The 13012-nt window shown below is 46.4% G+C and overlaps 2 protein-coding genes across 2 annotated transcripts; one reads left to right on the top strand and one right to left on the bottom strand.

Moving 5' to 3' along the window:
• The first annotated feature begins 25 nt into the window (after nt 1-25).
• On the top strand, nt 26-7023 carry CACYBP (calcyclin binding protein). Its single transcript, XM_030455149.1, has 6 exons — nt 26-120; nt 940-1132; nt 1762-1858; nt 2378-2477; nt 3895-3989; nt 6329-7023. Exons 1-6 carry the CDS (start codon nt 100-102, stop codon nt 6486-6488), a joined length of 666 nt encoding a protein of 221 aa, XP_030311009.1. The 5' UTR covers nt 26-99; the 3' UTR covers nt 6489-7023.
• Nucleotides 7024-7848: 825 nt separating this feature from the next.
• Nucleotides 7849-10668, bottom strand: MRPS14 (mitochondrial ribosomal protein S14). Its single transcript, XM_008494804.2, has 3 exons — nt 10579-10668; nt 10010-10168; nt 7849-8299 (listed from the first exon to the last, which is right to left on the bottom strand). The coding sequence occupies exons 1-3, from the start codon at nt 10630-10632 to the stop codon at nt 8117-8119; spliced, it is 396 nt and encodes a 131-aa protein (XP_008493026.2). The 5' UTR covers nt 10633-10668; the 3' UTR covers nt 7849-8116.
• Between the last annotated feature and the right edge of the window lie 2344 nt (nt 10669-13012).

Here is a 13012-nt window from a genome sequence, read left to right as displayed (position 1 = left end):
TCGCGTCACTTCCTGTCTCGCGGCGCGTGGGCGGGGCCGTGGGTCGGGCGGGCGGAAGGTTCCAGAGGGGCTGCGGGGGGCGGGGGTGCGGCACGCGCCATGGCGGACGCGCGCGACGAGGTAAGGCGGGAAACGAACCCCTCCCCCTCAGGCCCCTTCCCCTCACCCTGAGGAGTTCCGACCCGAACCGGGACCGACCCGAACCGACACCTTCGGCGGAGGCTACGGGCCCATACCCGGACCCGGGGAAGTGGGGGGAGGATGGGTGGAGGAGTTGCGGTGGGGGGTGGGGAGGCCGTGGCTGGGAGGTATCGGGAGGGGGGGCGGGAAGGGAACCTCTCATCCGGGTGAGGGCCTCTCCCTGAGGGGCTGCTGTCCCCCGCCACCCTTGCCCCCCGCCACCCTTGCCCCCCGTCCCCGTGTCCCCCGTCCCAGTGTCCCCCCGTCCCCCGTGACCCCCGCCACCCGTGCCTCTTGTCCCCGTGTTCACCCCGTCTCCGTGTCCCCTCGTCCCCGTGTCCCCCGCCACCCGTGTCCCCCTATCCCCCGTGTCCCCCCTTGTCCCCCGTGGCCCTCCGTCCCCCGTGGCCCTCCGTCCCCCGTGGCCCTCGCCACCCGTGGCCCTCGCCACCCGTGTCCTCCGCCACCCGTGCCCCCCCCCGTCCCCCGTGGCCCCCCGTCTCCGTGTCCCTTGTCCCCCGTGGCCCCCATTCTCGTGGCTCCCTCCACAGTGGGCCCAGTTGTTTGTTTGCTTTTTTTGATGTGTGGAATCTTAAGACTTGACACATGTTCTGGAGGTGTCAGTGGGCAGGGGGCGAGTGGCTTGGTTATTCAGGTGGTGTGGAGGGGAAAGGATTAACCCTGAAACTGCTGCGTGTGGGGAGTTTGGTGCCAGGAGCTGTGTCTGAGATTCGGGTGGTCTCTCGTTTTGTAACCCAGTTACAGAAAGATTTGGAAGAGATCAAAGAATTGCTCCTGAAAACCACGAGGAAGCGACTTCGTGATGTCCTGATGACAGAGAAATACAGGATAGAGCTAGAAATCAAGAATCAGCCTCCACCAAAGCCCAAAGATGTGGCAGAGGAAGAAAAGTCGACCCTGGGAGGGTACACAGTGAAAATTAACAATTATGGTAGGATTGCTTTTCTGTGTGCTTACCAGAGCTCAGGCATCTCTTGAGACAAGGCAGAGTGGCACTGGAAGGAAGTCCCCTTGCCACTTAGTGTTATAGAAAGTACTTCTTAAGTGTTTATTTCCTACTGGAGATCTTACTTTAAAACTTATTGTATGTTTCCTGTGTTACTGTACCAGGGGGTGTGTTCTGTGTGTGTGTGACAGTATTGGTGGGATGCTAAAGCTGGTGTTTTTCCATTGCTTAGTGCTTAGCAGGAACAAAAGAATGAGCTTTGCCATCTCAGCTCACCGTGCAGGTGAAAGGAGAGGGAATTGCTCAAAAAAAGTGGGTCAAGGAAAATCCAGCAAAGGCAGAGAGCTGCCTCTGACTCTGCCTGCATAGAGTTGCTGCCCTTTTACCTGAGTTAATACATGTTTTTTCTCAGAATTTGCAGGAATTAGGGGACAGGGCAACATGTGAAACCCTTTTGCTCTCAAATTGTTCTTGAGTAATTCAAGTCTTTCCCTGCCCCCTCTGCAGATTGTTTCAATAAGGCAGAGACTGTAGTCAGTGCAGGAGTTGGAGTGGAACATGTGACATTTCTGGAGGCAAGCAAGAACTTCAGCTTTTTTTTTTTCCACTTGCAGGTTGGGATCAGTCAGATAAATTTATTAAGCTTTACATCTCTTTAAAAGAAGTCCACAAGCTTCCAGCTGACAACGTGCAGGTGAATTTCACAGAGAGGTGAGGCCATCTTGTTGCATGATGCCAGAGGGGAGAGCATGGGTGCAGATCATAGTTTGAAATCTGGGAATGTGTTTTGCTGAGTTATGTTCTGGATCAGCCTTTACCCCCTCACTCTGTTTTCCTTTAAAGTTGAGTGGTGCTTTTAGTAGCACCTGGCACATACTCTTTAAAACAGCACTTCTTAGAGGCTATTTGGGTATTTTTGTTTTACAAATGCTTGTTGCAACTCATCAGATGCAACAACTGGAAAACAGATTATGTAAATCTGCCTTTCCTAGATTGTAGGAGATCAGTCAGGTAGAAAGAACCCTAAAGATTCTTTTTTGGTGAAGTGTGGATGGGTCCTTTTGAGTCCTTAGCATTAAAGAGCCCTGGGAAGAAAATAATTCAAGCTTGATGTGCTTTCCCAGGAAATATCCCTGATAAAGGGCTTTCAGAGTTTTTGGTGGCAAGACACAGTAGTCTTTAAAAGATGGGAATATTTATGCCCTTCTTTCCCCTTTTTTCTGGTTCCAGATCATTTGATCTGCTAGTGAAGAATCTGAATGGGAAGAACTACACCATGACCTTCAATAACCTCCTGAAACCCATCTCTGTGGAAGGCAGCTCCAGAAAGGTCAGTGAACCTCTGCTGTTAGGAGAGGTTTAGGTCTGTCACAAAGTACCATGGGAATTCTCTGACTTTTTCAGGAGATTCAGTGCTCACTTGCAGTTCCTCCCTCCCCTCTCCCTCCCCTCTCCCTCCCCTCTCCCTCCCCTCTCCCTCCCCTCTCCCTCCCCTCTCCCTCCCCTCTCCCTCCCCTCTCCCTCCCCTCTCCCTCCCCTCTCCCTCCCCTCTCCCTCCCCTCTCCCTCCCCTCTCCCTCCCCTCTCCCTCCCCTCTCCCTCCCCTCTCCCTCCCCTCAAGTTTCTTCATTGTGAGCATGATTCTTATGAAATTTTAATTTTCATAACTGTAGAATTACCCTCTGGAATCCACAGGCTTATGTTGGTAGTAAAGATCAGGACTGGATATTGAATGCTTTTTTAATAGCTCTCAAACAGGGAGAGCAGAAATTAATTAAATAATTAAGCAGCAAGTGCCACTGAGCATCTATTTGCATCCTTGTGCTTTTAAATACCTCTGAGAAATTCTTTGCAGTTTTATGGTCTAATAAAATGAATTGTCAGCAGACAGAAACCTTGGGAATCTTAAGTAAGTTTAATACCCAGAGCAAACTGTGAAACCTGCTCTGCCTTTGTCAGTGTTTTGATCACCAGTAGCACTGCACTGGTCATAACTCTGCTACTCATAGCCCCTTCCTGGCCTTAAGGATGTCTCAAAACAACAACTTCCATGTGTTCTGTCCAGTTGTGTGCTGCATTTAGTGACTTCACATGGGAAAATACAATGCTTCAATTTGAAATTGCCCTAAAACTAGGGCAGTGTAAAATTAAAACAACTGAAATAAATGGAGGTGAAGCTCTGGTGGTTTTTAACAGCATGAAATTGAGCAGTGGTCACGTCCTTGCAAGTCTAAGGCTCCAGCAGGCTCCAGGAGTGCTTTGTGAAATTGAGGTCAGAGTTGCAATTAAACAGGCTTTGCTTGTAACTTGCAAACATAGTGCAAGATGAAGCAATGCCCTAAAATTAATTTCTTATCCTTGGAGAAACCTTAACTCGGTGTTCTTGGAGAAGTCAGGTAAATACAGCCAGGCTTTATGCAATGGCCCTGGGTACTTTGAGCATCCTGAGAATCACTGAGTGGTGTTTCTGCAGCTGTGTGTGTTCTGTGTTGGTGCTACTCTGTTTCTGTCCTGGTATTATGTTAGTCACACCATTTAGATTGTCCACAACAAGGTGAATACATTGTGCACTGAGGCTGAATATGTACTCTTAATTTCTGTATGGTACATAATAATCAGTAGCTGAGATAAATGTTTTGTGAATTGGCAAGGGTAGAAAGAGGTTTGTTATCAGCTAACCTTATTCACTGTGGTTGTGACTAGCATCCTTTCATGAAGCATTCTAAATTCTGGCTGTTCTCCATGCAGATAAAGACAGATATGGTTCTTGTGATGTGTAGGAAGAAGCAAGAGGAAAAATGGGACTGTCTCACTCAAGTGGAAAAAGAAAGCAAAGAGAAAGAGTAAGTGTCTCTTCAACCCCCTGTCTTGTTTTCCATTACTTACTCTCCAGACTGGCAGGGGAGCAGCTTTTTACTCTACTGACTGTGCAGAAAGGCTTTGAGAATTGCTGTTTTGGGAGACAAGGCCTTATGGTGTTTGGGAACCTTTCAGTTGGGATTTTGTTGGCACAAATAGGACTGGCAGTGGAGGAGACAGACTTTGAGTAGCTGTTTGCTACTGTCCTGCCATTTCCTTGTTAATGGTGAAGGCTGAATCATAGGAGATAGAAGAGATAAGACCTGCAGTGAGAGTGATGAAGGTAATAAACCAGTTAAAGATTCATTTCTATCTTGATGGCTGCATTCACTGCAAAAACCATTAGGGAGCTTGTCTTTTTTTTTTTAGGTTAAGTGTATATTACATAGAAATCCATATATAGTCCCTGCAGTTGTGTTGCTGGAAATAATAATTTTTTGTCACCTCTGTCTGCCTGCACAACAATCCCACCATCCTTTTGGCAGAGCAAGTCTCTTTTTTGTCTAGACCATGATACAAAGTCTGTAGCTAATTTGTATTGCTTCAGATGCTTGGGAGCAATCCTACAAGCAGTTTGGGTGCTGGATATAAAAGGATGGTAAATTACAGAAGCAAACACCTGGGGACAAGAAACATTATTGACAGGAAGCTGAACATGAGCCAGCAGTGTGCCCAGGTGGCCAAGAAGGCCAATGGCATCCTGGCCTGGATCAGGAACAGTGTGGCCAGCAGGTCCAGGGAAGGGATTCTGCCCCTGTACTCAGCCCTGCTGAGGCCACAACTTGAGTCCTGTGTCCAGTTCTGGGCCCCTCAGTTCAGGAAGGATATCGAGGTGCTGGAACAGGTCCAAAGGAGGCAACTGGGCTGGTGAAGGGACTCGAGCACAGATCCTATGAGGAGAGGCTGAGGGAGCTGGGGGTGTTGAGGCTGGAGAAGAGGAGGCTCAGGGGAGACCTCATCACTCTCTACAACTCCCTGAAAGGAGGTTGGAGCCAGGGGGGGGTTGGGCTCTTTTCCCAGGCAACTCTCAGCAAGACAAGAGGGCAGGGTCTCAAGTTGTGCCAGGGGAGGTTTAGGTTGGATATTAGAAAGAATTTCTTTACGAAGAGGGTGATCAAGCATTGGAATGGGCTGCCCAGGGAAGTAGTGGATTCTCCGTGTCTGGAGATATTTCAAAAGAGCCTGGATGTGGCACTGAGTGCCATGGGCTGGGAACTGCAGCAGTAGTGGATCAAGGGTTGGACTTGATGATCTCTGAGGTCCCTTCCAACCCACCCAATTCTATGATTCGATGATTATATAAATATAATATATAGTATATAGTAATTCCCTGTTATATTACAATACACATAACATCTTATCCAGAAGAAAATGTGTATCCCCACCTTAAAGCATGGAAACACTTCAGAGAAAATTATGCCTGCCAACAACTTCTCATTTTGTGTATACTGATTGGATAATTTGTTAAAACTGCTCAGTCATAACTAACCATACCTCAGTTTAGATCAACAGCACCCTCCTCTCCCAGATGCCATCAGTGGAGATTAAGAGGTGACTTGAGTACTAACGAGGCTGCTGGAGAGGGGGGGGTCATTTTGTTAATCCTGTCTCTTGCATGGAGCTGAGGATTTACAGTCTGACAGATGAGAAATGCAGCTCTTCCTCCAGTCCCTCAGACTGGTGATTAGCCTCATGCTTGGGGAACTCACTCCCTCTGCTGATGTATTTTGCTCTGCATGTTTTTCAAGTTGCCTGCAGCAACCAAAGGGATTTTAGAAAGCAGGATAGAGGCAGTTCTGCTTGGGAGGGCATTACATGGGGCATGTCATGTCCTACTCAGTGTGCATACTATGTGGGTAGCTGGCTTACAAGTAGAGAAAACTGCTTTGAAATGTAAGGTGGTAAAAAAAAGACAACCTCAGGAAGTAATTTTAAAAATGGGAAGCAGAAAATGCCTTTTGAATTGTGAATGTGGTCACTTCACAGAGCTCTTTGTGGTCATTTTTCTGAGTCAGTGCCATGGTACAGACAGATGTTGATTTCTGGGTCTCTCATGTTCCACTCCCTGACTTCCAGGGTTGGGTTTACAGCAAAATGTTTTCCATCACCCTTAGGGGGTTAGATCCAGGTACACCACCCAAGCTGCTCTTCTTTCAAGGCTTTGGGATTCTCTTTGGGAACACTTCAGGATTCTCCCTACTTGAAAGCTGACCGAGACTGCCAAAGCAAAACCCTCACTGTTTCCAGGATGTTTCAAACAAGTAGTTAATTTTTTTGCCCAGAACTTTTGGATATCCATGATGTTCTCCTATGTATCTTGCAGGAAGGCTGCCTACGACACCTCAGATCCCAGTGAAGGGCTCATGAACCTTTTAAAAAAGATGTATGCAGAAGGGGATGATGAAATGAAACGCACCATCAACAAGGCCTGGGTTGAAAGCAGGGAAAAGCAATCCAAAGGGGACACACCAATGGATATTTGAAAAGTACTCTGAGGGCTGCCTTAATACTGATCTTCCACGTGAGACGTGCTGTGCTGCAAAGACCATCGTTTACACAACCTTCTTCCAAGCAAAGACAGTCATTTGCCATTTCAGGTTGGAGAAAATATTTAAATAAAATAGCTTATAAAGCAATTCCTTCAGTCAAGTGGTTCACCATTTCCTGAAGAGTGGAGTATAGGTATATCCTTATCCTTCCTTGAAAAAGCATCTTGGATGAGTGGAGAGTTGTGAAACTGAGAACAGAAAGTAAAAGAAAAGGCATCCTACAGTAGGACTGTCACAGCCTCTCTGTTGCAAGTGACCACTGCACCCCTCTGGTTGTTGGGGTTTGTGTTACCACTACACAGGGTGTGGTTTTTTGATTTCATGTGGGAATGTTGAACTGTTAAGCATGTGAGAAAGAGAGAAACACTGAAGAAAGCAGAACCACTATTGTAAGCACTTGCTAGTTGAGCAGAAACAACAGTGTTGATCCTGTGGTATTAAAAATTTAACGATTATTCTCAGAAACTAATTACTGGCTGTTGAACCACTTTAATATTGAAAGTGAAAGCAGCTCTATAGCACCTGTGCTGTGACCTTGAGGTGTCTGAGGTGGCAGGAACACAGCTGCAGATGCTGCATGGTGTTTGCCCTGCCTCTGCCAGTATGAGGAAAAGCAGAACCACCACCTCTTTTCCCCTATGAACTTCTGCAGGGTTTTAAGGCAACAGTCAGATTATATTAGGACAACTTTTACTCCAAAATTTGACCAAATGGGAGAGATGGGTTGTTGTACTTTGCTTGCCTTCCATCTGGTGGTAGCACAGTTTTACTTAGCCTGTTCATCACAGTCTCTCAGCCCCACTGCCAGGGAAGGGGACTGAGCAGCCACTGCCCCTTTATTGCCCTTCTTTGAAGAAGAGTACAGGGCAAACAAGCTTGGCAGCAGGCTCGTTGCTATTCTTGTTTTCTCCATCCTATGTCCTTTTCTCTCCCAAGGACAGATATGTTTGTTACCTGATGAATTAAGGAAGCCATTACTCTCTTATTATGGTCTAGACTAGGACTTGCTACCTTGTTTTTAAAGCTTTGGACCAAGCACTATACTACAAGCAGGAGATAAATACTAGCATGTTGTAGTTTCTAATAGGTCCTTTATCCATTGTCTGTTTGTTAATATACATACATAAAATACTTAGCAAGACTATCTAACCTTGAGGCAATGTTTTATCTTCTGCTCAGCCTTGTTCATGGCAGAAAACCTTTTTGACCTGTTGTGAAATTCTGTTTATGCTTTTACCCAAATTACCATGGCAAATTTACCATATGGTGGCAAAAATACTGCTTAAACAAGCCGTGTGCTCTATGTCTTTATTTCTGATGTTGCCCACATCTCAGCTTAGTTATGCAACCATGAGATAAGTGTTTTATTTTCTTTTTAACCTCAAGATAAAACTTCCTCCCATACAGACCAGTTCTGACCAGTCAGCGTGGCATGCGATCCTCTCCCTTTTAGTTTGATGCTGGACTCCTGGACAGGACAGTCTTTAGTTTCTCAAACTCACAGACTAAGCCTGTTTTGTGTTGTCTGCATCAATCCTCTGCTGTCTATCCATGGGGAGATCCTACCACATGGCCCTCTGTATCCCAGACATCTGAGCATGGTCAGCAAAGTGACGGAAAACGATTCTGCTGAGCCTCCAGCGCCGCCTGACTCCGCGGGGCCGGGATGTCAGGACACACCTGTTGTGGATCCTCGCGGGGCAGCTGTCCCGGGGCAAGCTGGCAATCTCTTTATCAGCCACTTCCTAAGAAAGAGGACAAGAAAGTTTAGCTGTGTTTCCCAGGATCTCGAGGGGGGTTATTGCCAAACCTCGGAATCTACCTCTAGGGTCACGCGTCACTGTTTGATGTGGAACTCGCACCCATCCCACTTTCTGGGCATCCTGACAGTGAATGTAAAATGGAGACCCCAAAGTTAACCTCATCACACAACTTCAAACCAGTAATTAGTCATAATCCACTGGGTTTTGTCCTTTCTGTAGGGTGGAATAGTTTTTTAAAATGAAGTGTTCTTTATTAACTGTCTTTCCAGGTAATACGCTTTGATGTCAGGAAAAGGAATTTATTGCAGGATACTTTGGAAAGAGTTGCAGAGGAGGACAAGTCAAAGTGTCTCATAATGAGAAGGCTTTTAAGAAAGGTCTTTCCATGTACAGCAAGAGACTCAACAGTTTTCAGGACGCACTAGGTAGCAGCAAATGGAATTTCAGAAGAAAAAGTGAGCTCAGCAGAGAAGTACAGCCTGAAGAAAGTGTCTTGAGGCTAGGTAAGCACCCCTAACTGCAGTGTACTTACATTATTTTCTGAAAGCCAGAAGGGCTCAAAGAATCCTGTTCTGCCACAGAAGGATATCAGAGCTGGAGGTATAAGGAAAGTCTGAGACTGGACTACAAAAACTATTGTGTTGCAATACTGCTGAAAAGCAATAGTATAAGGCTGTCTTGTACAGGGACATTCCCCTTTAAAGGAAGATGGAATCAAAACAACGTGACTTTCAGCTTCAGTAACAGCAAGGTCAGTAGGACTGCTTGTATATATTTCATTTACTGGTTTTGTCTGTTGTGCATCTTAGTTGTGTATACAGCTGTATATAGGCACCACCTAGTACAGCCCAAAACTTGCAGTATCATAGAATGGCTTAGGTTGTCAGAGACCCTCATCTACCCTCCAGTTTTTTTTTTTCCCATTTAATTCCTACACTTTTATTCAGGAACCAGCCTGTACTTTTACAGAAAACTTGCAGCTTGGTTTTAAAGCGTTAAATTTTGAAGCCCAGGTAACATTTTGTAGGGGAAGGAAGTTATTTTCCTGGAGTCTTTCTTAGATTCAGTCTAACTGCTGCTAGGACTTTGTAACTTATAAAGGTGACAAAAGCAGCTCAGAAATACCAAAAGCAAAGTCAATATGTAAAACCAAATTCATACACTTTCTCTTCCGAGATACTTAAGGGTAAAGGCACAGCCAGACTGAGTCTATAAAGGAGTATTTAAGACGCTTGAAAATGCTGTTAATTCTTAGTAAGGAAGGCTGAGAGCAGGGTGGTGAATATGTGCATATTTAAGAACAGACACCCAGACCTGATGCAGCTTTTAGATGCTTGTAGCTCAGGCAAGGAGCAAAATTAATTAAACATGGTGGGTTTAGCTGGATTGAGCTTCCTGGTTTTTAAATGAGAGCGGTGAAGGGAAATTTAGACTTCATTTATAGATACTGATCAGGGAAGAAGCACTGGCTTGAAAACCCAAACCCCCACACAACCTCTCTGCAGTTTGTACACAGCCCAAGCTCCAGAGACACCTGAGCAGTAGCGGTCGCTACGCAACATCCCGGTATTCTATGAGTCAGGGCAACACCCACACAGGGGCTTGGGTCTGTCAAGCTGCTGCTGCAGCCCCAAGAAGGCTGAGTGTGCCGAGGAGGCTGCAGCAGAAGCCCTGATGTGGCCCGTGGGCTACCTGCAGCTCTTTGGGCAGGATGCTGTTCTTGCGGATGGCGTTGATCCGCAGCCTCTCGTCCGCGTACTCGTACGCCAGCTTCCGCCTCTTGACGTCCCGCAGCATTCTCCAGTCCACGTAGTAGCTCCGCACCTGACTTGTGCGGGACGAGGGGAGAACCTAGTAACAAAAATTGAGTTCATTATAAAGCAGTTTGCAAACTGCACCCCCTTGTACAGCTCACAAACTGCACTCCCTTTGTACAGCTCACAAACTGCACCCCCTTATACAGTCTGCACATGTCCAGTCTGCCTAATTCGAGCACGAATTATTCCCCTAAACGCGTCCTCATCGGATTTTACCCAATTGCTTCCTGGCAGTGCTGCTTTACGCTGATCCACCTCAGCTGGCACCAACCCGCAGTCACATCTGCCCTTCCCGCGGTGTCACCGACACCGAGGAACTGCGGGGCTGAGCCCGCCGCCTCCCCCCCTGACAGAACCCTGCGCCCCCTCTGCGGGCTCTGCCCGCTCCCCGGCACCCGGTTCGGGCTCTTGGCCGCTCCGGAGGAGAAAAGGGAGGGAAAATACCGGGCTGAGGTGCCGAGCCGCCCGCAGCGCCCAGCCCAGCATGGCCGCCGCCATCTTCTCGGTGCCCGCCTGAGGCACCGCGCAGGCGCCGGGGCCCGGAGGGTGCGGCCATGGTGGGGTCGGAACCATCCCTGCCTTTGGTGGGTCTGGGGTGGGTTCTCGCTCCACCCTTCCCTCCGGTTCCAGTGAAACCGAATTTCCAGTGCCTCTGAGGGTGGGGAAAAAGCAGAATGCAAAGCGGTTTTACGGAGATGTGCTGGATATTGCGGTGCTGGTGACAGACGAGCTGGTATCCCCCCCCACAAACGTCAGGATCCGATTTTGGGTGGACTAAAAGGATCCTGGGTTGCAGGGGATAAGCCTGAAAAAATGACGGGAACGTCCCATCAGGAAAATGGGATGTAGAGAAGTCACAGGGCGTTGTGGGATCCCTGGCCAGAAAAGTACATTTGTCCCCTATGTCATTGTTGTGTACTGGGTTATCTGCCAGCTGCTTTTCCTTAATTTTTTTAAAGCTTTTTGTCCGCTTGCTTATCACCTAGGACTATTCCTAAACATATATCAGCGTTTTGCATTTTTTCCAACTCAATAATTTTGGGTGAGTTGCTGCATTTTACTGGCAAAAGGGAATAACAACCCTGAGCAGTGAAAAATACATGGGAAATTGTTACTCTTATCCTTTAATTTGGTGAGAAAAAGTGTCCTGTTCTACCCACTAGGATTCACTTATGTTATCTTTAAAATAAGTGTCCTGATTTCAGGGAGAACATCCTTTAAGATTTTGATGTTGAGTTAATAATTCTGATTAATTTTCCCATTCATAACAGCTCGTTAGCTACATCCAAAAAGTCATGTTAGAAGCTGGATTCTCTTGCAGTTCATCATACTGCTTGTTGACGGTGTGTTCAGTGTATTACCCATGCTGCAGCCACCAGCAACAGCTTCCACAGTATCTTATCCACCTAGGCTGATAGTAATCAGTGAGAAAAGGTCATTTTTGGTGCTGCTATGGAGAGAAACGGCAGCAGCAGAAAGAGCTCAGCCTGCAAAGCCCACAGGCTGCAACCCTTCTCTGACCATACAGTCTATAAAACTCTGGATGTTTGCAGCTCTGCCTTCCAGCACTGTGGTGTGTTGATGCATGGCTGGCTGGGAAGTAGGTTTAAGTTGCTTAGAATAGAATTTTCAGGGTTGGAAGGGACCTTTAAGATCACACAGTTCCATGGGCAGAGACACCTCCCACCAGATCAGGTTGCTCAGAGACTGTCCTGGCCTTAAAAAGTTCCAGGGATGGGGTTCCCACCACGTCTCTGGGCAACCTGTTCCAGTATTTCACCACCCTCCTGGTGAAGAACTTCTTCCTAACACCCAGTCTAAATCTCCCCTCCTCTAGTTCGAATCCATTCCTCCATGTCCTGTCACTACTTGACATCCTAAATGTCCCTCCCCAGCTTTCTTGTAGCCCCTTCAGATATTGGAAGGCTACAATAAGGTCTCCTTGGAGCCTTCTCTTCTCCAGACTGAATAACCCCACGGCTCTCATTCTGTCTTCACAGGAGAGGTGCTTCAGCTTTCACCTGAACTGGGAAGAAGAGAGGACTTGGGGACTTTCAGTTTGCTCCAATTACCTTTGCAGGTGGTGGTTCCTAGTTATTCCATCACCTAATTTAGCACTTAAATAATGTTTTTTTCTTTTGTTTGTGCAGTGAAGGACACAACTGCTTAGCAAGTCACATATGGTGACATTTTGTATCTGCATCCTGTGATCTGAAATTTTAAATGTTTTAACCAAATATATATCACCTCCTGTACAGACTGACATCTACCATCCATGCCAAAATGCAGTTGGTAACATTGGATAATCCAGCTGATAAATTTAGGTTTCTAATTTTACATTTTATCCTCACAACCAAGTTTGTTCTGTTTCTTTCTTCCTGTTATTCTTGCCTATGAGGTGATCATTTCTGAAGTCCAAAATTCTTCTGTGGTTGATGGCATAAAAATTTTACAGTGAACAGTTTTCCTTCTTTTGAAGACTTTATTGGAGGACTTTAAAGTAATTGTTTGGAATTCAGTTTTGACCTGTAAGTGTCAATGCATTTAAACAGTAATATTTAAAACAGTAATATTTTTATTTCCTCATTTCCTCTTAGCCTGAATACAAACTGCAAACAAGCTCTTCGTATTTATGCATGCAGGGTAAGAAAGAATGAATATTTTAAAAATAAAAGTAGAGGAAATCAAATGGGTTTACAACACATCCTTTCACTCCATGTGTTAACAGATCTGCTCTAGTAGCTTCTAAATGAACCTTGCCAATGCTGAGATAACAAATCAGAGAACTGCATCCAAGCAAAATCAACTTGAAATCCCTCAAGTGAAGCCAGTATTCAGGCACACAAAATGCCAGCACATTAGTTTCAAGAGGAGAAAA

The sequence above is a fragment of the Calypte anna genome, chromosome 8, assembly GCF_003957555.1.
Source record: "Calypte anna isolate BGI_N300 chromosome 8, bCalAnn1_v1.p, whole genome shotgun sequence".
NCBI lineage: Eukaryota > Metazoa > Chordata > Aves > Apodiformes > Trochilidae > Calypte > Calypte anna.
This window is presented reverse-complemented; position numbering and strand designations above follow the sequence as displayed.

Excerpts from the sequence above, each read along its gene's own strand:
- MRPS14 (XM_008494804.2), bottom strand. The coding sequence starts at position 10,632 with ATGGCGGCGGCCATGCTGGGCTGGGCGCTGCGGGCGGCTCGGCACCTC. Across the intron at positions 10,169-10,578 it reads CGGCTCGGCACCTCAGCCCG|GTTCTCCCCTCGTCCCGCAC; the intron begins GTATTTTCCCTC and ends TTTTGTTACTAG. Across the intron at positions 8,300-10,009 it reads TCCTGCCCAAAGAGCTGCAG|GAAGTGGCTGATAAAGAGAT; the intron begins GTAGCCCACGGG and ends CCTCTTTCTTAG.
- CACYBP (XM_030455149.1), top strand. The coding sequence starts at position 100 with ATGGCGGACGCGCGCGACGAG. Across the intron at positions 121-939 it reads TGGCGGACGCGCGCGACGAG|TTACAGAAAGATTTGGAAGA; the intron begins GTAAGGCGGGAA and ends TTTGTAACCCAG. Across the intron at positions 2,478-3,894 it reads TGGAAGGCAGCTCCAGAAAG|ATAAAGACAGATATGGTTCT; the intron begins GTCAGTGAACCT and ends TTCTCCATGCAG.